This window comes from Lepidochelys kempii, chromosome 1, assembly GCF_965140285.1.
Source record: "Lepidochelys kempii isolate rLepKem1 chromosome 1, rLepKem1.hap1, whole genome shotgun sequence".
Taxonomy (NCBI): domain Eukaryota; kingdom Metazoa; phylum Chordata; order Testudines; family Cheloniidae; genus Lepidochelys; species Lepidochelys kempii.
The window spans coordinates 144,347,806-144,375,342 of NC_136380.1; the positions used below are offsets into that span (position 1 = coordinate 144,347,806).

A 27,537-nucleotide genomic window follows, 5' to 3' on the forward strand; every position below is an offset into this window, starting at 1 on the left:
TTCCATCTGGGCCAAGTTCTGGTGCTAGGAACACAAATCAAATCTTAGAAATCCCAGCTATTTTGGACTTTCTCCGAAAATGCTTTGACAAAGGTCTCCAGCCCAGTTCCATAGCATGACAGGTATCTGCCCTCAGTAGCACGATGTTTGTGGGATCCCTGGGTTCTCTGGCAGAGCACCCCCAGGTAGCCAAATTCCTCAGAGCACTCTGATTAACCGAGTTAGCAGTCGGGCCACTCAACTGATTGTATTGAGAGCTCTGACAAGCCATCCCGTTGAATCACTGACATCAGTGTCAGCATTCTATTTATCCATCAAAACTGGCTTTCTGATGCCCATTATATCTGCCAGGGGAGTGTTGGAGCTGGCAGTCTTTTCTATGCAGGAACCTTACTGTTTGTTCCACAAAGACAAGGTGGTGCTTAGGACTCTGGAATTGTTTGGTCTGAAGGTAAACTCTTCCTTCCATGCTTCCCAACAGGTGGTTCTCTTATTATTCTGTCCAAGGCCACAACATCTTACTGAGAGGAAGTGGCACACCTTAGATCAGTGGTGGGCAACCTGCGGCCTGTCAGGGTAATCCGCTGGTGGGCTGCAAGACCGTTTGTTTACATTGACCATCCACAGGCAAGGCTGCCTGCAGCTCCCAATGACCGCGGTTCGCCATTCCCGGCCAATGGGAGCTGCGGGAAGCACCGGCCATCTGCCCAGGGCCCTTCAGAGTGGCAGGCGGCGTGCGGCCCCTACTCCCCAGCACTGGAGCACTGGGCAGCACAGCCCCAGGGCCAGGGGACCCCAGCACTGGGAAGCCCCAGCTACCCCAAGTCCCAACCACCCTAGCCCCAGCTGGTTTCCTTCCTGGAAGAAAAGCAGCCTATCTGGGCTGGGGTCAACTAGCAACAGGAAGGGAGGGGGCCTGTGGGCGGAGTGTGGGCAGGGCCACAAGGGGCTGTTTGGGCAGGTTCAGTCTTCCCCTGCCTATTGGACACTCCACACATGTTTTTAATGAATAATCAACAGTGAAATAATTGTTTCTCTAAAACTAATATTAAACAGTTACTGTAGATTAAATGTCTGAAAACAAGAACAATGCGTAGTTGAATTGTACTTCTGATGATTTTAATATTCATTTCAGCTACATCAGACTCTGGAAGTTTTGCAGTGTCACGTTCTCGGCGTGAGAAAAAATCTAAAAAAGGACACCAAGAAGCTCTAGAACTCTTGAAAAAGGCCAAGGCGGGTGAAAAAGTAAAATATGAGGTAAATAGGTCAATCTTTTCTCTTGTTTAGACTTTCTATATAAAAACCTAAGTTGAGTTTTGGGAATATTGATCTTTGTCCTAACCTGTATAAAGCTGATCACTTGCTTCTGGAAATTATGGGGAACGTTAGGAAAACAATATTCAGTCAAGACCAACTTGCCTGAAAGGTGTTTACTTAGTAAAATTTTTCATGAGACAGTAGTTATTTCTGTATTTGCCACTTCTCTGACCCTTGCCATTGGAAATTAAAGAAATTGGTGAGCAACATTTAATTTTCAGTCGTTAAAATGGCTTATTGCTTGAACATAAAGTTTGATCTGCCTTGACAATTTATTCTGTAGTGAAAGGCTTGCATTCAGGACTTCAGCATGTATCAATTAAATAGTGGACTAGGAAACAACTTAACTTATGATTTTTCAAAGTATTATGTGATCCAAGTGTGGTAATGTTAAGGCTCTGCATCTTGGAAGGAAAGGAAAAGTCAATTTATATTGAAGTATTAAACTACTACAAAGTACAGCAAAATGACATAGTAACTAACCAGATATGCAATCCCAAATAGCCTTTTTTCACCCACCTGGATGTGGACAGAGGTCTGGGATAATCAGACCACTTAAGATGCATGTTCAGCTTAACAGTGCCTTGTTTCTCAGTCCAGGTCTACGCTACATACTCACTTCAGTATAACTATGTTACTCAGGGGTGTGAAAAATCCACACCTCTGAGCGACATAGTTATATCGATCTCAGCGCTGTCCACACAGGAGAGGGGTTATGTCGTTGACGGGAGAGCTTCTCCCGCCAACGTAGCTACTGCCTCTTGCAGAGGTGGAGTTATTAAGCCAATTGGAGTCCGCGCTACATTGGTACAGCTCTGCTGATGCAAGTTGGTAGTGTAGACCCTCTCTGTCATAACTTTTTTTGTTAAAGTGTTTGCTAATATTACATTGCAGTTGATATACCTTGTGAAGCTTCCTGGTGGTACCCGGGGTTGTGAGGCACCTCGCTATTAATTCCCTTAGCTGAGGAAGCCTTGTATGTTCCTGCTGTTGGTCAGTTCCCCAGCTCCACGAGCCTCAGGCAACACGCACACTGCCTTCCAGGCCTCTGCCAGTCTCACTGTTTCTTAACAGGTTAAGGGTAGTCACCACTCCAACCCCCGAGTCTCCCACTGCAGCACCTAGCCCCTGATCCACGGGACACTCTCACAATTCCCAGATCTTATACTCCCAAAGAAACAGTATACATAGCACTTAGATATGTGTATAGTAAAAACAGGAAGAAGGGTTACATATAAAGTGAAGTCATAAATGCATTCTGGAATCTAGACTTACTTCACTAGATACTCCCTTGACTAATAAAGTTTAGCTCACATAATCTTTCCAGTGTTTGTCAGCCAACCCAGGCTGTGATCTGTTGGTGTGTGTGGTTTGGTTTTCTTTTTTTTTTTTTACATGAAGTAAGCTGATGTGTTTGCAGAGTGAGTCCTAGTCTCTACAGTTATAGTCCAGAAATCTCTTGTCTTCACATGTAAACAGGACTCCTTTCTGCTGATTTATTTTTTTCTTGTAAATTTCCTCTCTGTAAAATCTTCAAATCTCTTCATTAGCATTCAGCTCAGACTGTAAATGGGCATCCATTGTGATCCATAGTGTTCAGTTACATATAGCCAGGCACATAAACATTTCTTTCCTGACAGAAACTTTTTGGTGCCCAGTGTGACACAGGCTTCCAGTAGAGATCTTACATGACACCCTTTGGGAAACTAGTATGAAGATACTAGACCCCAAGGATCCCAGTAACCCTTAGGTATTCCTGTGTTCTCTGCCAGTTGGCACCAAGAGGTCTCTTGGTGAGGTACTGTGATGCTTCCGTGGAATGCCCAAGGTTGTGAGGAACTTCACTACCACCTGCCCTAAAAATGAGGAAGCCTTGTCTGTGCCTGCCAAGGGTCAGGGCCCAGACTCCAGCAGCCTCAGGCAATATATGCACTCTCCTCTTAGCCTGCGTAGGGTCTGCTGTCTCTTTGGAGACAAGCAGTAGGCGCACTCCAGCCCCTGAGCTTCCCGAACACCCCCTTGGAGTATCCAGCCCCTGTTCCACTGCATACTCACAGAATTCATAGATCTGCTATTCCCAAAGGAACAGTACACCTCAGAATTCTCTGTTCTCAATTTACAGCACTTACGCTTGTTTTCACTATAAACATATCACAGTTTTTATTTAACAAAGAATAGAGATTAGAAAAGAAGCAAGCAGAATTAATGGAAACAAAAGGTTACATGTAAAATAAAATCATAATACTCTTTCCCTAGAGCCTATACTTAACAAGACATTCTCTTGTCTCCTAAAGGTTAACTCATCCAAAGTCTTTCTCCCAGCATTAAACAACCAGACTGGCTGTGATCCTCTTGTCATAAGACAAACCAGCTGGTCCCCTTCCTGTAGGATACCTGGGTTTACTTCTGCAACCCCACATATAGTTCAAAAGATCCTTTGTTGTCACTTGTCAACAGGGCACCCCCTGCTGCTTGCTTTTTCTTGTAGAAAATCTCTCTTGGAGGCTTCACAATCTCTTGACTTGATTAGCATTTTGCTTATACTGTAAATAAGCATTCATTGTGAAGTGTACAGTACCCACTTTACGTATAGACAGACACATATTCTCCTCCCTGAAAGAAATTGTTCGTCATCTTCTGGTGACCAGCCCCAACTCCGAGACCTTAAGAGCATAATTTTCACTATACATTCACCTAACTCCTTACATGTTATCTGTACATATGTTTTGCAATGATTATGGTGATCATTGTGACACAAATCATCAGTGGAAGCCTTATGTGACATCCTTTGGCAAGCTATTGTCTAGAGACCAGACTTGGAATCCCTATAACCCTTATGCACCTTTGTGTCCTCTGCCAGCTGGCACCAACAGGTCCCCCACACTCATACCTCATCTTCGTGTTTGAGAAAAGAAACCCAATCATTATAGCTCTTCTTTCCCAGGAATCCATTTCTTTAAGGAAAGCAGATAGTCTCATATGAGCAGGATAACAGTAGTGGGGGGAAAAACGGTCATTTGACGAATGTATTCACTGCCATAGTGAACTGGAGTTTCAGCATCACGCGATAGCTGTTTTAATAACATCTTCCCTATTGGATCTGTCAGTACTTGTGACTAGAGCCCTGCAGATCCGCGGGTATCCACTTTATATCCATGGACCATTTCTGCAGATAGTGCGGATGCGGATACAAATTTTGTAGCCGCGCAGGGCTCTGACGGTAAGAGCCAGGCGGGCAGCTGTGAGGAACCGCGGCACGGATCCTCCGCCTGCCCTGGGTGAGGGATTTGAGGGGCTGGGACACTGGGCGGGGGCTGCTTGGGCCCCCAGGGCAGGTGGAGTATCCGCTGCAACTCCCCACAGCTGCCTGCACGGCTCTCCCCGGCCCAGCTCCAGCCGAGGAGGGGGCGGTGGCTCGGAGCCGCAGCCTGGCCATGGTGAGAGCTGGGCGGGCAGTTGTGGGGAGCCGCTGTGGATCCTTCACTAGCTTTGGGGAGCCCCTGGGCAGCTCCACAGGTTTCCCTGGCCAGGCCAACGTGGAGCCCAGCTGGGGAGCTGTGGCGGACCCTCCACCTGCCTGCAGTGCAGATCTCCGCGACCCAGGCTCCCTGCCCAGCCAAGGGCAGGTGGAGGGTCTGTGACTCTATGCAGGCTGCCCACGTGGCTTTCCCTGACTGGGCTCTGGCGGGGGGATGCCTCGGAGCCTCAGCCCAGCCCCTAGTGTAGAGCCCTGCAAATCCGTGGATATCTCTGGATATCCTCAGATAATTTTTGCAGATAGTGGATCAGATGCAGATACACATTTGTGTACAGTAATTCCTCACTTAATGTAGTTATGTTCCTGAAAAATGTAACTTTAAGTGAAACTATGTTAAACGAATCAGGGTTAGGTTCCAAGGGAATTTTTTTTTGCCAGACAAAAGGCGTTATATAGATAAACAGTATAAGTTTTAAACAATGATGTTTGTACTGCTGCAGCTGCACCAGTGCAAAGTCTCTTGTGTAGCCGCCCTATACTGGGGGGAGAGAATTCTCCTGCCGGCATAAATAAACCACCCCCAATGAGCAGTGGTAGCTATGTCGGCAGGAGAACATCTCCTGCCAACATAGTGTTGTCCACACAGGCGCTTTTGTCTGTGAAACTTGTGTCGGTCAGGGCCGTAGTTTTTTTCACACCCCTGACTGACAAAAATTTTGCCGACAAAAGTGCTAATGTAGAGAGAGCCTAAATCTTAAACCTTATTAGACTAGGCAGTATTTAGAGCAAGTAGTTTTTCTCACCCCGTTGGATGTTGCAGGTAGGTTACAGTTCTTAATACACAGGCTTCCCCTTTAAGCCTAGGATGAGTCTCCTCAGTTAGTCTTTTTCTTCCCAGTGTTCTTGTTGCTTCCAGCATAGGTGGGGGAGGCGAAAGGTAAAAGCATGGTGCCACTGTCCCCTATTTTATATCCTCAATCCGAGTGCCTGGAAAATACTAGCTCAGACATATCCTGGTGGGCTTTGCTGAGTCAGAGTGGAGCAATCTCCCATTGTGTGATGCTTGTGCAGCTCTCTTACAGCATTGTAAATTCCTTGTTTACAACTCCCCTGCTGATTTAATGGTCATTTAACACCCACCTGGAAGTGGATCACCCCCTTTGTTGTCAGGGAGAACTGGCAGTGGATGACCCTGAAACTTGCAACATATTTCAGTAACAACCATACAGTAAAATGTCATAACTTCATACACGTAAAATCTCATAACTTCATAATAATATGCATATTTTGACAGAACAGTCTGTTTCAGCATATCATGACCTTTCATATGATATCTTACGTGGCATGCCTTGCATGAAATAAATCCTAATTATATGATGGGGTGAATACAGGGGCTCCAGGGTGCTGTTTTGAGGTACATGGTGCCATAATACTAAAAAGCAAAAATGAAACACCTCAAACTGAAGAAAGACTTTCACTTGCTATTTGTGAACAGTTCACCCTGGTGTGACTAGAGAAGAAAAATCCAATCTAGTCTGAGTCCTTGATAAAGCTGCTTTATTAAAAATATGGTAGCTTGAGAAGTGTTAATTCTAAATATGCCTTGCTTGCAGGTTGAGGAGTTCACAAGTGTTTATGAAGAAGTTGATGAAGAACAATACTCCAAGATGGTCAGGGAACGCCAGGATGACGATTGGATTGTAGATGATGGTGTGTAAGATGAATTTAGGGGGCTCCCTTAATATGCTGAGTAGAAGCATAAAATGTGTGGTTATTCTTGCATATATTTCTAAGCCACAGGTTGAATGGCTTACAAGTTCCAATATCTTTTGTATGCATTTTAAAACACAAATAATAAAAATTTACCCTGAAATTATCTTAACTCCATCAGGTTTCATGAAGACCTTGCCTCAAATTGTAAATGCCTCAGTGCCCTCTATAGATAGGTTATAATACAGACCAAAAAAAATGAGCTTCTACACAGAGACTTTTGGCCTAGATTTTTAAAGCAATTTAGGTTTTTGGCACTCAACATCACAATGCCTAACTGATTTAGGAGACCTTAGGAGACTAAGTGCCTAAATCTCTTTTAAAAGCAAAAATCAGAGTCCTAAATCAGTTAGACATTGTGTCACTGGGTGCCGAAACACATAAATAGCTTTAAAAATCTGGGTCTTTATGCCAAAGCATTGTTGAGTTTATAATAACGCATTCAAGATCAGTGATTCAAATATTTTTACATTGACTGCAGATACAGTGACTTTGTTCCATTTAAAAATGGTTCTCTATTGCAAACTACAGATATTTTTTTAGTTGATCATGTACTAAAGGTAGTTACTTTGATCCGAACTTGGTTTGTTTTTAGTTTATTTTTGTACTCAAAATATATAAATTTATAAAGTAACGAAAAATTGAGAGCTTGTTAAACAGAGGAAGCCCCTTAGCGATGGAGATAAAGTTTAAATTTCATCTTTCTAACTTTTGCAAAGGGTCACTTAAAGTATATTTTTAATCTTCTTGTACAGATGGGATAGGTTATGTAGAAGATGGAAGGGAAATCTTTGATGAAGATCTAGAAGATGATGTCCTTGGTTCCAAGAAGAAAGGTAAATGAATTGAACTCTTGAAAGTTTCTCTGGTTGCTTTTTTTAAAAGGTGCATACAATTGGGTACTTCTGTTGACTTCATGCCGTCAAAATGGGTCAGTAAGCCCAAATATTAGCACAATGAGCATAGCTTCCTGGGAAGGACAACTTGTACAGGTGTCCCTGATACCGGAAGTGACTGAGGTTTCATAAATGTGTCTGGAATCAGGGTTTGGCCTGCAGAGCCTCCTTTATATTCTTGGTGATCGTGTGTGAGATGAAGTGATTATCAGAGCTTAGGGTGAGCTACAGCCAGGGAAATCACTCTCATATAACTACATGCTCCCTCCCCTGGACATCAGGGTTTTTACCATCCTTTCCTCCTTTAAGGCTCTCTCGTAGACTCCTGTTTGCTTCTTTCAACCTGCATCTGGGAAATCTTTTGTTCCCCTTCAAATATCTTTGCTTTCTAAGATAACTCAGGATTACCTTTGGACACAGCTAATCCTATGTCTCAAGCACTGTCACCTCAGGGCAGGCATAACATCCGTTGCCTTGTCTATAGTATGAAATTGAACCATAATATTTGTACAAGTGGGATATTACAGAGTCATAGAAATGTAGGGATGAAAGGGACTATGAGAGATCATCTAGTCTAGCCCCCTGCACTGAGGCAGGACCAAGTATGCCTAGACCAGGGGTCTCAAACATGCAGCCCGCAGGATTCTTTCGTGTGGCCCCCCCCAGCCCCCCGCGCGCCCCTCTGCCTACCCCATGGCGCCGTGAGCCCCGCACCACTCCCTGAAGCGGCCGGAACCATGCCCCTGTGGGGCCCAGGGAGGGGCAGAGGGCTCTGTGTGTTACTCTCACTTCCAGGCACCGCCCCCCGTAGCTCCCATTGGCTGGGAACGGGGAACTGTGGCCAATGGGAGCTTCGGGGTACCTGGAGAAATGGCAAGAGCAGCACACAGAGCCATGTGCGACCCCTGCCCCCTCCTACCCCGGGATGTGGTTCCAGCTACTTCATGGAGCAGAGCGGCCAGGACAGGCAGGCAGCGAGCCTGCCCTGGCCCTGGTGCACGCCGCTGCCACCCCAGAGCCGCTCTAGGTAAGCCGCTCTAGGAGCCCACACCCCAACTCCCTGCCTGTCCCCTGCCGGACCCTACACCCCTCCTGCACCTCAACCCTCTGCCCAGAGCCCCCTACCACACCCTGCACCACTCCTTCACACCCTGGGGGCAGGGATGGGGTGGAGTTGGGGTGGGGACATCGAGGAAGGGGTAGGAATGGGGGGCGGGGTGGGGCGGGACCTCATGGAAGGAGTGGGGTGGAGGCGGAGCCTGGGGCAGCAAGCCAGGGGTGTAAGTGATGTATCCCTTGGGCCAATGCACTAGTTCTCATGTGGCCCTCATGGTCATTTTGAATTTGAGACCCCCTGGCCTAGACCATCCCAAAAATCTGTTTTAAAAACCTGCAAAGAGGGGGATTCCACAACTTCCTTTGGAAGCTTTTCCAGTACTGAATTATGCTTTATATTTAGGAAGTTTTTGCTCGTATCTAACCTAAATCTCTCTTGCTACAAATTAAGTCCATTACTTCTTGTCCTGCCTTCAGTAGACATGGAGAACAATAGAACACAGTCCTCTTTATGACAGGTTTCAGAGTAGCAGCCGTGTTAGTCCGTATTCGCAAAAAGAAAAGGAGTACTTGTGGCACCTTAGAGACTAACCAATTTATTTGCGCATAAGCTTTTGTGAGCATCCGATGAAGTGAGCTGTAGATTATAGTCCTCTTTATAACAGTCTTTAACATATTTGAAGACTGTTATTGGGTACCCCCTCAGTCTTCTTTTCTCAAGACTAAACTTACCCAGGTTTTTTAGCCTTTATCTTGTTGTCCTAAACCTAGACATCACGCTTTCTGAACAGTTTTCATTTGCGTAGTACAAATGAACATGAATAGTATGAATATGCAATTAGAGTGTTGATAGTAGTAATATTTACTATTTTGTCAGTAAAGCTGTTCCTTTCAGTCGTCAGCTGTGATCTATGTTGGTTCACAATTGGCAGGTTAGTTCATAAAAGTTAATGTTGTTACTACAGGTTTGTATGTGTAAAAACATTACAATGCCTTGGTTCTAGCTGTATCCTTAATAGTTGATTACATTTCTATTAAGTGTGTACACTAAGTTATACTACATTATGTCCTGCTGTGTCTTCTCTACTGGGCCAATGAGGACTTCCTTCTGCCCTGCCAAGCTTGGGAGCACCACCTGCTTTAGGTCCATAGTTGCTCCTGGTTGAGATGGTGTGCTATTCCTACTGCTCCCTATCTGTTGTAGCTGTTTTCATAGAGCTCATCATAATATTATGTAATTGTTGCATACAGACTGTACTTATATTGTGATGTTCACTGTGGATTCACCTCTGTACTTCACCGTGGATCCCTAGAAAGCTCTGCTAGGGAATAATGTGGGTTTTTCAAGTACAAAATACCGTCCTGTTATGTTGGGGAAAACTCTATAAACATTTTATCAAGAATGCTTTGTCCCTGGTTTTCTTAGTTGCATTGGTCCAGAAGAAAGCAGCTGCTTTGGGAGGTTGTGCAGATTTTTATAAACTGCATGTGACTTTACCAAATGCTGTGGCTTATTTTGTTTAAGTATGGGTCCTGGATTTTAATGGTATTTAACTATAAGTGGTGACATAAGTTTTACAGTTCTCTCTTTTTATCTAGAACATCATGAAAAAGCTGCATTTGAGTAAACTTCAAGTTTCACTTTTAAATCACTATGAAGTATTTTTCAGCATATATTGAAAGCAATCACATCCTTTTTCTGTACAAAAATAATTCATTTCCCTTATCAAACCTTACGTGCAACCTTTTTTGTAGAGGTTAGTGGAGCAATATTCAGGACAAATTTGTGTAGTCTTGTTACTCTACAGTCTACACAACTTTCTTCAAACTTACTGTTCAACCTGCAGAGTAAACCGGCTAACTTTCAGACCAAACCAGTGTGGCTAGCCAAAGGTTTAGTAGGGCAAAACAACGCTTATAATAAAGCTCTGTAAATTTCTTGTAGCCATTTAGATATTTGTCATCTTTTGGCACTGTTTATAAAATATGTCTTAAGTTAGATAAACATTCAGTGCTACCTGCATGAAGCTGCATCTGTGGTTGTTGGGGTCTAATGTTTTAATGACCGGCTCTTTAACTGAAATAACTTTAACTTTTGAAAGTGAGCCAATGTTAAGTCATACAAACGTTTTCAAAAATCCAGAAAATCTTTGTCTTCAAACAAGTGTAATTAATTTCTTAAATATGGAAATGTCTGTTCATTTTTTTCCGTATTGGTCTACTTTAAAGAGGTTGGGACTTTACACATTTCCATATGTAACTTGCATGCTTAAACCTGTGATTATATATTCATGAACATACAGTAAATGTAATTTATACTTCTGGTTCCATTGTGGACAATCTAAAGAGATTTACAAATCATATACAGGGATCCCTTTCTCCACTAAAAAGGTTAAAAGTTGCAATTGTGTAACGTCATTTTGCTGCTCTAGCATCTTCAGATGGAATGTGCAGGATGTAATTACCCAAACTGGATTTTGACCAAGACAGCAGTTTAATATCTGCACTCTTGTCAAAAATGCCGTAGGATCTCCAGTGGCAACAAATGATCAGAATCTCTTACAGCTCATGAAAGATTGCACTTTCAATAGCGTAGTGCCCCTAACATTATGCTGGGCTCAATACTGACTCCCAGGAAAGAGTGCCTTTTACTGAAGTATAAACATAGTTTCTTCTGACAACTGCATTTACCATAGAGGCTTTCTGTGCTAGTACTGGGCTACTCCTAATGAGCTTGTGAGATCAGACAGGATTTCAGAATAGGCAGGTTTAAAACAAAAGAAGTATTTTTTCACACAACACACAGTCAACCTGTGGAACTCTTTGCCAGAGGATGTTCTGAAGGCCAAGACTATAACCGGGTTCAAAAAAGAACTAGATAAATTCATGGAGTGTAGGTCCATCAATGGCTATTAGCCAGGATGGGCAGGGATGTTTGCCAGAAGCTGGGAATGGGGGACAGGGGATGGATCACTTGATTACCTGTTCTGTTCATTCTTCTAGGGCACCTGGCATTGGCTGCTGTCGGAAGACCAGATACTAGGCTAGATGGACCTTTGGTCTGACATAGTATGGCCATTCTTATGTTCTTTAGTGGTTTCTTTGACTGAATCTCTTTTGGTTCTTGTGAAAGCTACCAGTTAATAGCCTTGAGGACAGAGGTCACCTGTTTATCTGCAGGATATGTACAGGGGCAAAGGAAGCTTCTGCACAGCTCCCTGTGGGCAGGTCTACACAAACGTGAAGTTTGCAGCAAGCTGGGGTATGAATCTATCCCACACTAGCTGTCCATGCGGACCCTGATGATGTGCATTAATGAACTAGACACGCTAGGTAACTTGACTAAGGTCACATAGGAAGTCATTGGCAAAGCAAAGAATCACACCTTGTCTCCATAGTCCTAGGTTGCTCACTAACTACTGGACCATCTTTTCTGTCTGCAAATACTAGTATGAAAAGCGCCTCTGCCGTACCATACTCGGGAGCAGTGGTTCTCAACCTGTTTACTGTTACAGGCCACATATGCAGCCCACAATGAATTATCTGGGTCGCATCCAATACCACCTATATGGCCCTGAGGATGTCACATGGGCTGCATTACTGCTCTGGAGTGACCACGTTTTAGTATGAGAGAGGTGGTTCAGTCATTGGCCTCTGTGATATTTCCAAGAAGGCTACAAACTTTGGTGATGTAACGCCTTGCATGAACTGCCAGCTTACGCTGGATTTAAGCAAGTAGCCTAAAGGTTAAAGATGGTCCCTTTACCAATTTCATCAACTGTCCAGCCCCCACTGATAACTGGACCCTTTAATTATTTGAGAAATCACTAATCTCTCTTGCTCCAGTAGGAAAAAGTGACAAAACATCCACAAATGACAAAAAGAATGTGAAGAAGTCTGTGGTGTCAAAGCCAAACACTATCAAGACTATGTTTATTGCTAGTGCTGGGAAGAAAAACACAGATGTAAGTTGTATTTTTATATTTCAATTTAAATGTCCTACATTCAGTTAGACTTGTAACTTTATTTTTTTCGCTCAAAGTGACAAATGTTTTGGTTACTGCTGTTTGACTTTTTTTTTTTTTTTTTTTTAAAATCAATTGGCACACAAGCCAGATTTATCAAAGCTCCCATTGGGAGTTTCTGGGTGCTGGTCACTCTTGAAAATCTGGCCCATGGTATGTGGAACCTCCTTATTCTGCATGGACCGAGTCTTTCGGTTCAGTTAAGTGCATATAATTAAGTCTATATAGCTAATACAGCTGTCTAATATTTTACAGAAAACTGTAGACTTGTCCAAGGATGATTTACTTGGGGATATTCTTCAAGATCTGAATGCTGAGGTAAGTAGTTGAATTTTGAGGGGTGTAATGTATTGAACCCCCTAATCAATGATGCAATTCATCCAGTTGTCAGAAGTTTGTAAGAAGCATTTTTTAAAAAAACTGGACCACCTAAGATTTTGTTATTTTAATGAAGTCATTCCCAACTCTTGGCTGTGACAGTTTCTGTCCCATGAGTCATCTTTAGGTACCCACGAAGTCAGGTCAGCCAATGACTTTAGTTAATCAGCATGACAGTACTCGTTACTGTATTAGGAGACTTCCTTAAAATTGTAAAGACTAACACTTTCAACGGCATGTATCACAATGTCCTTTGGGGTTACTGAACATGACACGTCCATGCGGACCCTGTATTTGGGCATACGCTTTCGTGGGCTAGAACCCACTTCATCAGATGTAAGATCTGATAAATTTGTTAGTCTCTAAGGTGCCACAAGGACTCCTCGTTTCCCCCCCCCCCACTATTGACTTTACAAACTGTTTCAGTAGACAACACGTCACACTTATGACTCTCAGCCATAACTGATTTTTTTAACTTTTTTTTGTCATGCTTCATATTAACCGTAGTCTAAAAAAAATCTACGGTGAGGGATGTGAAGCATTTGAAAAACTTTCCATTGCATCCACACATTTTTAACTGAATTTCTCTGGCTCTTGTGGATCCCCAAACTTCATCCAAACCAAATTCATGAAGACTTGTGTCATCAAGATTCCTTCTTTTATTTAAATGCTAGCAGTCTGCTTGATGCTGTATAAAATACAAGGAAAGATGGTCCCTGTCCTGTGACTTACGATCTAAAATTTTTATTGACTTTCTTTTCACACTAGGATTTTGTATAATAATATATTTTCAGTTGGCATCATACTCCCACTACTGCTTTGGCTGTTCTGGACCCTCTGGGTCTTTGTTTTGCATCCTCCTCCAGTTTAGGAGCAAGCTATGTAGCTGCTTTTAATGATTTTTTCTTTTTTTGTTAATTTTTTCATAATGTTAACACTCAAAACCAAAATCTTTATAAGAATCCTTGTGGCCTTATCACTTTAAGTGAATTGGGGGGAAAAAGTGGCTTAGTTGGTGCGGAAGGATTTCTTACTTGCTTTGGGAGCGTTTCCCCAAATTCCCTAAGTGAAGACACTTCATAGTATCACTTTTTGTTGGGACTCTGATACTTTTGCAGAAGCTGATGCAGCATGCATGCAGGGTTAGAGGGAGAAGAGAAAAATTGGGTGGCTTTTTCTGTCTTTGTCAAATTCTAACGGGCCATTCTCATGTTCTCCATCCTCCTTTTTAGACCGTTCAGATAACTCCACCTCCAGTTGTAAAGCTAAAAAAGAAAAGACCTGTTGGAGCTTCACTGAATCCTTTCTCTGTACAGTCACAGGCCCATACGGTAAAGTTGCAGATCCAAATTGATTTTTTTTTTTTTGGCTTATGACTAACTTATGTTTTGAATAAGTAAGCTCCTGTTTTATTATTGGCTTCCTTAGTAAAAACAAGGTCTGTAATTTCCTTTTTGGTACTCTAATATAGAGATGAAAATACACTTTTGCCTCTGACTATCTTTGTAGTTGAATGAGTACATGCTGTAGCTTCAGTTATCACTAAACCATTCATACAGTGCTGTAGAGTTACATAACACTTTACACATAGATACTTCATATGCACTAAAAAGCTTATCTAAACAAGATATGAGGAAAGTATATTGAAGGGTTTATTAAGGGAGGATGAATTTTTAAATGAATTTGGAGGAAAAGACACTTGTCAGATGGGGGCACAATGAAATAGGCATGAAGTGAGGTGGGAAAAGGAGATAAGGCAGAAAGATTGCAAAGAGCTTGTTCAAAAAGTTGAAAATGGAAAGATGTAAATAGGGGAAATATTATTTAAGAATGTGGGTGCGTATACGGACCTTCAGTTTTGTAGAAGGTGGGGAACCAGTGGCAGTCTTCCGATAGGAGTAATATGGTTTGAGAGGAGGCATGAAAGATGACTCTAGCAGCAGCTTTTTGGAGAGACTCACTGCTAAGAAGCAGGGAGACTGGACGATAGGCTATTGTTATGTCAAAAGCCTTGATATATGGGCAGTGGTTTTAGCAGTGGAGACAATGAGGTGAGGACAGAATTTTTATGTGAAAAGACTTAGTGAGAGCTGCAAGGAGGAGAGAAGAGTCAAAGACTGAGGTTCAGGAACTGGAAAGTGGGACGGATAATGGAATTGTTGATGGAGAGCTACATAAACAGGAAAGCTGAGAAGTTAATGTTTGAGGAGGTGAGTTTGAAATGGCAGCTGGGCATCCAAAAGATGTCAGGCAATAAGATACAAGACTGGGTGAAGAGGAAGCCACTGGAATTTGAAAATCCATCTTGTGATGAAACCGGGGAAGTAGATAAGATCACTGAGGAGAAAAAGAGGGGCCAGAAAACAGAAACCGAGGAACAACAGTAGGGAGGAGGGTCAAAGGGATTTGGAGGTGGCTGATAAATGTTCATGGGCGTAGAAAGAGATGTAGCATACAGGGACAGTTTTTAGTGAGGGATATGATTGAAGTATACAAATGGTATAGAGGAGGTAAATTCTATTTACCATTAAAATACAAGAATGACAGTGCAATTGAAAAACAAATTAAAAACTGAAACATACTCTTACACCATGAATAATGAACTTTGTGGATTTGTCATAAGAGATTATTGAGACTAAGAGTTTAATAGGATTAAAAAAATCACCCACATATCTAGATAAGGATCTAAACCCTGATGCTTCGGGGGTGTTAGTCAACTACTAGCTGACATAGGTTAGGAAGAAGAGACATGCTCTTCCATAATTGTCCGTGCTTCTATTTTCCTCTGAAGCATATGATACTGGCCCTTGTCAGAATGCTGGATTAGATGGGCCACTCGTCTGATGGCCCTAGAACAGTGATTCTCAAACTTCTGTATTGGTGACCCTTTTTACACAGCAAGCCTCTGAGTGCAACATCCCATCCACCCCCCCGGCCCCCCCCCCCCCCCCCCGGTAAATTAAAAAACACTTATAATAGCGTTAAATAATGTTTTTTAAATGCTGGAGGTGAAGCCGGGTTTGGGGGTGGAGGTTGACAGCTTATGACCTCCAAACCCTCCCCCCCCATGTAATAACCTCGCGGCCTCCTGAGGGGTCACCACCCACCGTTCGAAAACCCCTGTCCCAGAAGGAGCAATTAGAGGTTTTAAGAGCTGTCCACAAGGTAGAATGAGAACCAGGAAGACAGTCTTGGAAACTAAGTGGAAGAGAGCAGGTAGTGACTAACATTTTCTATTTCAGTAGGCAGATCTGGAAACATAAGTACAGAGAAGTGTCTATTTGGTTGAAGTAGGAGGAGTCATAAGTACCTTAGTGAGGGTGGCTTCAGCAGAGGGCAGAAGCTGAATAAGAGAGGATGAGGTTGGAGAAGGTAACAGTCTAGGATTTTGGAGAGTAAGAAAGGGAATAGGCAACTTTGATCAAAGGAAGGCTTATTTAAGACAAGAATAATGATTGGGCATCTGGGGTAGACGAGGTAAAAAGAAGTAGAGAGAATAAATATTAACATCTTTTAAACTCTATTTTAGTTTACAATAGTTTATTTTGATTTACAATAGATCAGCTGCACAGACCTGTATCATTTAGTGGCTGACAGTGGACCTTTAGAGCATTAGATTGGGACTTGGGAGACCAGGGTTCTATTCGTGGCCAAGACTCTGGCCAGCTGTGACCGTGAGCAAGTCACTGTTCATTTTCCTGTTCCTCAATTTCCCCATCTGAACTATATGATGACATTAGTGAGGCTTTGCTCAATAAAGTGCATAGAACTATCACCAGTCATTGGAAGGTCTCATGACTCCCAGCCCAGAACACCTTTTTCAAAGGTTAAAGGAATGGGGGTAGGATGAGGTAGCTGCAGCTGTTCCTACGTCCTATCTGAAGCTCTAGCTCTGAGCAGACCTTGGAAGCTGAAGAGAGGGTTTGGGAACATGCGAAAGTATAGTGAGAACATTTAGGGATATTTTTTTTCATAGCAGCAAGCCTCTACGTGCCTTGAGTGTGTGCAAATGGCAACTTTTGGAGGCTTATAGCTCACCTAAATCTAAGCTGAATAACAAAAGGGGCCTGCCCCCTGATCAACTTCTGAGTCTCTGCTACAAAGCATAGGGAAGTTGGAACTCTTCAGTGAAATGATTGGAAACCAGTTTTAACATTAGGAAGACAACCTCTTTTCTCCTGACCTTGCTGTTGGAAATTAATGGTCTTTGCTGAAACTTTAAAAAGAGGCATCAGCCGGAGTTAGAAAGAGCCTGTAAAACTTCAGTCCACACAGTTAGTTTGGCCAAGTTATAAACAACTGAAAAAGTGCTTGGGCTGCCTTAACATGGGCAGGGCCCCGTGTAGCCTCCATTGGGGTGGCTGTGGGATTCATTCCTTTACTACATAACAGTGCTCCAGAACTGGACCTTTCATTGAAAAATTGTTCTTCCCTTTATGGTTTCAGTGACCCTCCCCCCAAAATGTAAACAGTCTTAAATGATGCAGTGTCCTATGTCTGCATCTGTAGAGACCTCTTCGGTCTGAGGGACGTATTCATTTCAATCAGGGCCCTGTGGAATTTGGATACTATGGTTACATAAACTGGCATTCACCAATTTGCTGCAGCTAGGCTCACAACTGTATTTTTCCCCTGTCATACCATACCTACCGCTTCCCTTACAATTGTGAATTAATTGGAGTACAGTACGCACTCCCTGCACTGTTCCATGGAGTAAGTCAGAAGAGAGTTGTGGGAGCGAGAATTTAACTTCCTGGCTGTACCAATGTATACTGGCAAACTAGGCTGTCTGGGAAGCTGTTGAATCTGACAACCAGCTCCATTCTTGCCTGGCCCAAATGGGGAGAAGGAGGTTCTGAGGTCAGCCTCTTAGCTCCTGAGCTGAGGCCTGGGGAGAACAGCACAAAACTCATGGCCAAAAATAATCAACAAATGCTGTCTATTAATAGTTTTCAACTCTGAACCATAGAACTGTCTTTTTTTTGAGTTCGGGGTTGGGAATAGAAATGGTGGTAGAATAAATGTTGCCACGGAATTGAGGAGTTGTTGCTGAGAAATTTGGTGTCATGCTGAAGAGTGTGCAAAACCGTGACTGTAGGCCTTGTTGCCAACTTCATGTGTAACTAAACACTGTAGTTCTCCTTTAACTTAAGGAAGATTAAAGTTTAATTTGTGCCTAAAATATTTTTTCAGGTAGTAACCCCTATAGCAAGGAAAGCTCCCACTACTGTCAGAAAGGAAGTTCTTTCTCCAACTACCTCTGATCCTAAGCATACGACTTATGCAGCAAAACCTGCTGCAGTCCATAGAGAGAATGGTGCTGAGTATACAATAAAAGCTGCGGAAAATGAAGAGCTGGTGAAGGCAAAACCAGAGAAAGCTATTCAAGGTATTTTAAAAATTCTGGCAATGGAGACAGCAAATGTAGCATGTTCTAAAATATTTTAGTTAACATTAGGGCAAAGTATGAAAATAGCTTTCAGTGATTCCTCTGCGGAAAAGGACCTAGGGGTGACAGTGGACGAGAAGCTGGATATGAGTCAGCAGTGTGCCCTTGTTGCCAAGAAGGCCAATGGCATTTTGGGATGTATAAGTAGGGGCATAGCGAGCAGATCGAGGGACGTGCCCCTACTGAAAGGTCTATTCGACATTGGTGAGGCCTCATCTGGAGTACTGTGTCCAGTTTTGGGCCCCACACTTCAAGAAGGATGTGGATAAATTGGAGAGAGTCCAGTGAAGGGCAACAAAAATGATTAGGGGACTGGAACACATGAGTTATGAGGAGAGGCTGAGGGAGCTGGGATTGTTTAGCCTGCAGAAGAGAAGAATGAGGGGGGATTTGATAGCTGCTTTCAACTACCTGAAAGGGGGTTCCAAAGAGGATGGCTCTAGACTGTTCTCAATGGTAGCAGATGACAGAACGAGGAGTAATGGTCTCAAGTTGCAGTGGGGGAGTTTTAGATTGGATATTAGGAAAAACTTTTTCACTAAGAGGGTGGTGAAACACTGGAATGCGTTACCTAGGGAGGTGGTAGAATCTCCTTCCTTAGAGGTTTTTAAGGTCAGGCTTGACAAAGCCCTGTCTGGGATGATTTAACTGGGAATTGGTCCTGCTTCGAGCAGGGAGTTGGACTAGATGACCTTCTGGGGTCCCTTCCAACCCTGATATTCTATGATTCTATCATTCACAGTAATGTTGTATACTATGTGTATGTACGTACTAGAATGATATATTATATTGTATTAATGATTAAACCCCTTAGTTCTTTTTACAATGCTTACAGAAGATGATCAGGGCATGATGGATTTTGAGGATGGGGATTTTGATGAACCGATGGAAGCGGATATACCAGAGACTGCCGGGGCCCTGAAGAAAGAACAGAAACTAGAAGAGAAAGAGGCACAGAAAGTGGTTTCTGTGAAGGAAGATGCATCCTTTTTGTAAGGATCTGTGGTTGCAAAAAACCTTTTTTGCTGAAAGATGTTCTGTTTATGACTTTATTATATTTGGACTTGATATTTACATATTTATTTTTTCTCAAGGCACTGTTCTGTGATTGCACTGTAGGGACTTTAAAAATGTGCAGGCTGAAGGGAGTAGATTGGCTGACTGCTACTTAAAAAAAGGGATATTTCATGTTTCTGGGGATAGACCATTCCTGTCTGGAAAAAAGAAAAGGAGTACTTGTGGCACCTTAGAGACTAACCAATTTATTTGAGCATAAGCTTTCGTGAGCTACAGCCGATGCTTATGCTCAAATGAATTGGTTAGTCTCTAAGGTGCCACAAGTACTCCTTTTCTTTTTGCGAATACAGACTAACACGGCTGTTACTCCTGAAACCTGTCATTCCTGTCTGGGTAAACAGTGAAATGTTTTAGGTTAAGTGCTCAATGTATATTGCAAAGAGCTGGTGACGTAATGTGGAATGCTTAGTGCTGATGAGCAGGAATCACTAAAGATTTATATTACCAAATACCTTATAATTGCCCAAAACATGAATGATCGTTAAAGCCAGTTTCCCATGGCAAAGAGTGATGCCATTGAAGTTAAAAATGCAAAAGTAATGACTTCAAAACTCTCCTATATAAGAAAAAGACCTTAAAGCACATTTTTAATACTGTTTCATGACTGAAAATTATGAGAAGTCAAATCATGGTTTGAAGTGTACAAAGTTTTTCATAGAAACAAGTAATGACTCTGTCCCACCCCAAATAGCTTACAGTTGAAGGTAGCCTTGCAAACTGATGGGATTATTCATGCTGTAACGACTTGCATGTCTAGGGTCTGTCTAATAGTCTAAAGCAACTTTCAGTGCCTGTCTGCTGGATATACGAGAGCTATATTTGTGGGGGAAATAATGGAGTATTCCATATTAGCTAGTTCTGGTGACGGATCTTAAGTCATGTCTTTTCAAAAGTTATGGTTGTAGTGAACATACAACCTTACTCATCTGTTTTTCAATACTTGCAGAAGTTCTTTTCTCCCCGATATGTCCTGTTGGACCAGAATGGATAAGGATGAAATTGATTTAATTGCCTCAGAAGTTCAAGTGGACCCCAGTTGCCTGCCACTAGTGAACGGGGAAGATGGTGATCAAGTCTTTAGGTTTTATTGGCTGGATGCTTACGAAGATCAGTATAGTCAACCAGGTATCTACACATTTAAAGATGGAAAGTAACTCTCTCGTTCCCTTCATTCAATTCTCGCCATTAAGGCTGGGATTTTCAATGGAGCCCGAGGGATGCCTAGCTGCCCTCTAAGCCTGTTGAAGTTCTCCCCCGGAAGTTGCTTTGTAACTTGCACAGGGTTATTCCTCCCTCTATATGATATAACCACTTGACAAAATGAAAGTCTTGTCTATTATGTTTGGTCTGTTATAGTGTTAGGGGGAAGGAAAAGGATTTTAGTGCTGTTAAATCAAGGGAATATGCCGACATTCTTTACCTCTGTGTGCTAGGAATGAGTTGATGTCTCTATCTTCTTGGGTAAGTGGTACAATAGTTAAATGAACTGGTCTCTTGCTTTTGAAAATCTAATCTGAAATCCTGATTAGATCATTCGTTTGGTCTCCTGTGTCCTGATAAACCTGTCTTTTTGTATTACAAGTCACATGTGTTGTAGGAGAGGAGGCAGACTGGTTGTGCAATAGATGATGTTGTGCAAAAATGTTCATAAAGCTCTGCCAAGATACCTCAGTCCTAGCTCGCTTATTTCATAGCTCTAGTGCTTTTGGAACCTGTCTTTCATGCATATCAACCTCATTCAAACTCTTAGTGGTAGAGGAAAAATACCTATTTTGGAGGCTTTGGACTAGTGCTCCAAGTGCTAAGTATAATGCATGTTGCAGTTACACCTTTCTTAAGTTGTGGTGCCAAGGGGTTAAATAGGAGTCGGTCTTTTTGTATGCTGAGTGCATTGAAAAGCTTCCTCATGAGAGCAGCTAGTGATCACTGAAGTCATGGTGAAATCAGTTATTCTAATATAAAAATAGCTACTCTTAAAGACCCTGCTATTGTTTTTTACTTCTATCTTGGCTTGAAAGTTAGTGGTTGCTGAATGGAACATAATTATGAAAGGATTTATTTTTCTTGCATATGAGAAGAGATATCCTGTCCTTATTGTGACATTTTCAAGGTTGAATAATAGACTGCACCTGGTTTCAATTAGTAGTGTGGGGGGGAGTAAATTTTGACATTGTTTATGCCCATTTTCCATAAAAATCATGAAACTATTAAACAAAAACAATGTCAAATACATTGCTTGAAATGAAGCTAGACTGCAAGATAAATAAGACTCTAAAATCATTTGTAACTTTGAAATAGACTCTGTTTTCCTTCATGATTCCCTTTAACTGTTTTATGGAGAGAATTGGAAGGCTGTACTCCTATCTTAAAAATTCGAAGAAATGAATAATAAAATAAAACAATAGGTGTCCATCTGGTGCTCTGGTCACCTGTCTCATAGCTTAAAAAGCTAAGAAGAAACCAGGAATTACTCATAAATATCTCAACCTTAGCTCACACCCTTATTAAGAGCTTAATGAAGGAGGAGGGGGAGAAAGAGAATCTGGGCTCTGGTAGATCAAGGGAGCAAGTCCTGAAATTGAAGGTCTTCCTCCTCCCCCCCCCCAAAAAAAATTGTTTATTATTGAAGGAGCTCCAGCTCCCACCCCTCTAATCTCAGTAATGGCAGTATGTTGTAGGAGGAGAGAGAAATCTCCAGTAACCAAGTCCAAAATTATGTAGGGATTTTTTTATAGGTTAACACTAGGCTTATCGGAATGTGATCTTTATTTTTTAATAATTTTGGGTGGGGAATAAAATGTTTGTTTTGAAGCATTTTTAAAAATTTTTATCAATGTAGATTTTCATGGTTGTGGGAGATTATGGGAAGAGGTTCAGATGACAGTGGGGAGTCAGACAGTGATTGAATGGTAGCAGATGACAGAACGAGGAGTAATGGTCTCAAGTTGCAGTGGGGGAGGTTTAGATTGGATATTAGGAAAAACTTTTTCACTAAGAGGGTGGTGAAACACTGGAATGCGTAACCTAGGGAGGTGGTAGAATCTCCTTCCTTAGAGGTTTTTAAGGTCAGGCTTGACAAAGCCCTGTCTGGGATGATTTAACTGGGAATTGGTCCTGCTTTGAGCAGGGGGTTGGACTAGATGACCTTCCGGGGTCCCTTCCAACCCTGATATTCTATGATTCTATGATTCTATGAATGACAGAAGATCTTGAGATTCAAAAAGTGAAGGCTTTATAACTTGTTAATGTTGTATAATGTTAAAACACATCGTTGACATCATGTCAGACTATACAGAGTAAACATTCTTGTTCTTGAGCAGCAGTGTTCTTAATTTTTACTGTCTGTTAAAATCTACCATTATCAATAGAAATATTTGTGTGTGTGGGGGGGAGGGTGGAGGGGGGAGTGAAATTGACGTTTACGAATAAAAATGTAATCCTTCCAAGCCTAGTTAAAACCAAACTCCTGAATTCTACCCAGAAGCTGATTGAAAGGTAACAGCACTAGTTTAATGTGCTCCCATCTTACAAGTCCACTTAAGTTGGCTGCAGCATTCTGTGCTAGCTTCAATTTTCAAATATTTCCAAGGTGTAATTCCATGTAGTGTGCATTATAGCTGGTTCGTGATACCTTACTCTTGCCGTGACACAGATGTGGATAATTGTGGCAAGGTCCACAATGAAAAGAAAAGATTGGTGAAAAAGCTGTTTTGGCTACACCTGTTACCTGGACATCCAGGAGCACCCTGAATTTAATAGCATCCCCAAGTTGTCCACTGTACTGTCGCACTCCCTTTGTGAGGGGTGCTGATGTAAATTCCACCAACTTCCAGTTGCTTCCCCCTAGCCTCACTGTTCTCTCTCTATTACCTGGATGGAGTCACAACCAGCTAGCTGTCATACAAGACCTAAGTTTTCTAGGCATTGGGAAATGCATCCCATTGTTCCAGAAGAGTCAGATGTGATGGGGATGTAGAGCTGGGTACTTTCGGCATACTGAATGCAATGAACTCTCCTCACTAACCCTCCTAGTGGCCCCGTATACACACTGGAAAAAGACAGGTGACCAGCACGGTGCAAGAGAGCCCTTGGGGCAGGGGAATTATTTCATTGATTTCATTGATCTGGAGTTGTAGGAAAGATTGTTGTACTTGTGGGGTCTTGTTTTTTCTGTGTGCTTTTTTTTTTTGAGTAGTGAATTGTCAAATATAAAACTTTCTGGATTTTACTATGGGAATTATTGCTGCTAAAATTTGTAAGTTTGGGACTTGAAGCTGATAAATACTATTAAGTGAAATTTTCAGTGGATTGCAGAAGGCCTTCCACCGACTTCATTGGGTACAAAGGAGTCTTAATTTTGGAGAACTGAGTAAGGAACTGTCAGCAGATGGAACTGTTCAAGGACTACACATTGGAAATTACTTTGGTCCTGGGGATGAATTAATCTTTATTTAGTTATACTTAAAATGGCAGCTTTTCTGCTAGCAGCGTCTTTGAGAATTTTTGGTTCCCTAATATCTAGTTTTCTCTTCCTTTCTCAGGTGTGGTATTTCTGTTTGGTAAAGTGTGGATTGAATCAGCAGAGACCTATGTCAGCTGTTGTGTGACAGTGAAAAATATTGAGAGAACTATCTATCTACTGCCACGTGAGATGGTAGGCCTGAATTTCAGTGGTCTGCTGATAGGAAGCTAGTGAAGTAAAATGCCTTTTGACGTGTTTATATGGCTGAAACAAGCTGTGCTGATCATTGCAAATGTGATATTCATCATGCGAAAAGCAGAGTAGAATATCCCTGATTTTCAAGCTATAATGACGTGGCTAAGAAAAAGACAGTTCCTTTACCTGAAACTAATGGTGGCAGTCTTCTTGAGTGACCTCCTGCTTACCATGTTAAGTTTCCAAGTCCTCTGTTTTCAGTAGTATTTCATAAATTTGATGTTTTGTGAACTAATATATTTTGGTGCCATAACATTCCTTGGCTACAAGCTTTGATTGTATGTCAAGTTTACCCATTAAAACAACTCTAACGAAATTAACAAGCCAACAAAATTCAATGTTGTCAGAATCTGTAAATGAAATAATTTGATTTGACTGTCTTTAAAGCAAATGGACCTAACTTCTGGTAAAGAGACGGAGAATCCTGTGACTATGGTGAATGTCTACCAAGAATTTAATGACCAGATTGCTGTAAAATACAAGATCATGAAGTTCAGATCCAAGGTTTGTCTCTCTTGTACATCATGCTCAATCCCCTCCTATTTTTCTGTTTTCGGAGGGCAGAAAACTTTCAGTGGATAGCAATTCTGGTTGGTGTGTGGGTGGAAAAGGCAAAGTTATAACTGGCGTGCATGTGTCTGTTTTCCTGTAACAGCCAAGCAGTGACTGACTGAATCTTTCTCAACTCAAGAATAAGTGAAGCAGAGTTTGGAGATGGGCCTAGTATAGAACAGAATTTTAACCCCAAAGCAAATATGATTAATGGCAGAATGTTGAGATCTAAGGCTGTGTCCTGACTTTTCACACTACGACTTGTTACATTGAAAGCAGTTTTCAAATATGGTTATGACCAAACAGTTTGTATACGTGCCATCATGATTATAAATGTCAAACCCTGCTAAAATCCTGCCAACGGATTAGTTAATAGAACAGTTTTAGCCAACACAACTTTGTGAATCAGTTTTGTTTCTATATTGTGGACCCCAAACCACTAATGGAACTGTTTCAGGGTCTTCCTTCTTCCTCCCCATCTCTGCCACATATACTAGAAGTCAGTGTAGTACATTTATGTAGCACTTCCTGTTTGCTGTAATACACTTTTTGCCCAAAGCTTGCTGAGGGATACACGCAACATGGCTTCGCTTATTAGAGAAAATATACATGCCCAGGTGAACTAGCAACTAAATGGCAGTCCTTTTGTGATGCTCACAGTACTGATTTCTGGACTGCCAATATTCATTTCTCTTAAACATCCTAATTTTTGTAACGAATATTGAGCACAAGAGGGAAAACCACCTGTGGCCCTCTGGATAGGGCACTGGGCTAGGACTCGAAATTTGGTTCTTCCATTGACCTGCTGTGACACTGAACAAATTGTTTCACCTTGTTGCTTATTTTTTCCCTTCCACTTTTTATCTGTTTTTCTCTTTAGACTTTAAGCTTTCTTGGGCAGGAACTGTTTATTATGTGACTGTACAATGCCTAGCATATTAGGGGGTCCTGATCTTGGGTGGAGCTTCTAGACACTACTGTACTGCAAACCATTAATAAGGCAGATAACGTTCCCTTTAGGATTAGGATGCCATCTTGAGATCTACACCGTTCATTGGATCACTAGTTGTGCTTGACATTTGTGATTCCTCTACGTATTTGAGCCACTCCACAAGTAGTTAAGAGAATGGTGAAACGGAAAAGATTGCTCTATCGGAAAATAGAGGCAGACACGATGTGGGATATAGAATTGGTGTCAGAGAAATCTGTTCATAAAGGTACAGTTCTGCAAAGCAAAATATGCAGAAATTGTGCTAGCAAGGGCATCACAAATCTGGACTGAAGAGCATTGCTTGAGCTGTGTGAGGAAGCTTATTCAATCACTTCACAAACAAACTCATTAACTTTTTTTTCCCTTTTCCCTCTTTTAATATGTGTGGATAAAATGCAAGTGTGTCTTTGCAGTCCAGTCTTGGATGAAGATGAGTGCAGTGCTAGCATCATGTTTCTTCAATTAAGTGCTCAGATGGCTCTTCCTACTTTTTGGAGTATCTTGGAGTATCAAGTTGAGAGTTCACAAAGAATTACAGTATAATTTTGGGATTAGTTTTGATTTTCTTGGATTAGTGATCAGTGCTGTCATTATACCCTTGTGTAAAATGTTTGGCAAGTGGTTTGAAAGGCAGAGGAAAACAGAGGAAGAATGAATAAAAACACATGTGTGTAAAATGAGGGGAAAATCAAAATATTGATGGACAACTCTAAATGTTCTAAAGCATGATGCAAATGCAAGTGCTTCCCAAATGCCTCTTAAATAGCAAGTTCACCCAATAAATATCATACATCTGTGCAGCAAATATGTAACAGTGCAGTATTTTCAGCCTTCAATAGTGGACAGATTGTATGATTCTTTGGCACATTCCAGCAACACACATTTCATCTGTTTAAGAATTTCTTATGATCAAAATAATTCTGACAAGTTTACCTTTGAATTTTTTTCACTGTTTCTACTTGTGTGTTCTCATTATAATGTACTTGTAAATGAGAGATGTAGGTGAGTAGTTTAAGATTGGGTGTACAGCAAGGATATGGTAGCTCACTGCTCAGGAAGAACCCTGAAGTTGAGAAAATAACTAAAGTTTAATGAAGCGGGCTTCAATAACAGTGACTTGGAAGCATATGCTTTGGATTGTCCTTTGAAAAGGTGCTGAAGGATCAGAAGAACTCTTTTTTTTTTTTTTAAACTTGTGCACGTGCAAAGTGACAGTTAAAAGATGATACGGGAAGAGATGATAAAGATTAAAATAAAGATACAACTGCGGGTAGAGATTATAGATGTTTGAAAGTGGGGTAAGCCACAGTGCAAAACCCTCTTTTATACAGACACAGTGTGTCTAAACTGGGTGTTGCAGTTACCCCAGTACAAGTCTTGTCCGTATAGACAGGCCTGTATTTCAACATGATGATGATAGCTTTATTCATTGCATAGCAAGATATCAAACAGAGGCCTTCTGTGTGAAGACGAAATACTGATCTGAGAGAGGACAAGCAAATGTTGTATCTTACTGTTCAGATGGGAATTTGCTACCAGGTCTGAATTGACTTTTCTGTGTGTATTAAGACTTTAGCTAGATGGGGAAGGCTAGGGGGAATGGTCTCCTATAAAGCTTTAGCTAAAGTATGCTTATGTAGTGTTCAATCATAGTTCCTGCATTGCCAAAAAAGGATGGGAAAAATTAATACCTTCAATCATATGATATGCATCTTTGTGAACTTTTTTCAAAGAACATGCCTTTTATTGAGGCATTAATACTTCAGTATTAAAACATGCTTGGCCTGTTCTTTATCTTTCAATAAACAAAACTACAGTAGTAAAAGGC

At 41.7% G+C, this 27,537-nt stretch overlaps 1 protein-coding gene across 4 annotated transcripts in view; it reads left to right on the forward strand.

Annotated features, from left to right (window-relative positions):
* Nucleotides 1–27,537, forward strand: part of POLA1 (DNA polymerase alpha 1, catalytic subunit) — a 351,812-nt gene that overhangs the window by 14,719 nt on the left and 309,556 nt on the right. For all 4 annotated transcript variants that reach the window (XM_073357730.1, XM_073357757.1, XM_073357749.1 and 1 more), the window contains exons 2-12: nucleotides 1,136–1,260; nucleotides 6,412–6,508; nucleotides 7,324–7,404; nucleotides 12,367–12,485; nucleotides 12,801–12,863; nucleotides 14,156–14,254; nucleotides 18,117–18,312; nucleotides 19,208–19,364; nucleotides 20,396–20,574; nucleotides 23,991–24,103; nucleotides 24,554–24,670. In XM_073357730.1, the coding sequence (XP_073213831.1) occupies nucleotides 1,136–1,260; nucleotides 6,412–6,508; nucleotides 7,324–7,404; nucleotides 12,367–12,485; nucleotides 12,801–12,863; nucleotides 14,156–14,254; nucleotides 18,117–18,312; nucleotides 19,208–19,364; nucleotides 20,396–20,574; nucleotides 23,991–24,103; nucleotides 24,554–24,670 (1,346 nt within the window). The remainder of the gene's footprint in view (nucleotides 1–1,135; nucleotides 1,261–6,411; nucleotides 6,509–7,323; nucleotides 7,405–12,366; nucleotides 12,486–12,800; nucleotides 12,864–14,155; nucleotides 14,255–18,116; nucleotides 18,313–19,207; nucleotides 19,365–20,395; nucleotides 20,575–23,990; nucleotides 24,104–24,553; nucleotides 24,671–27,537) is intronic.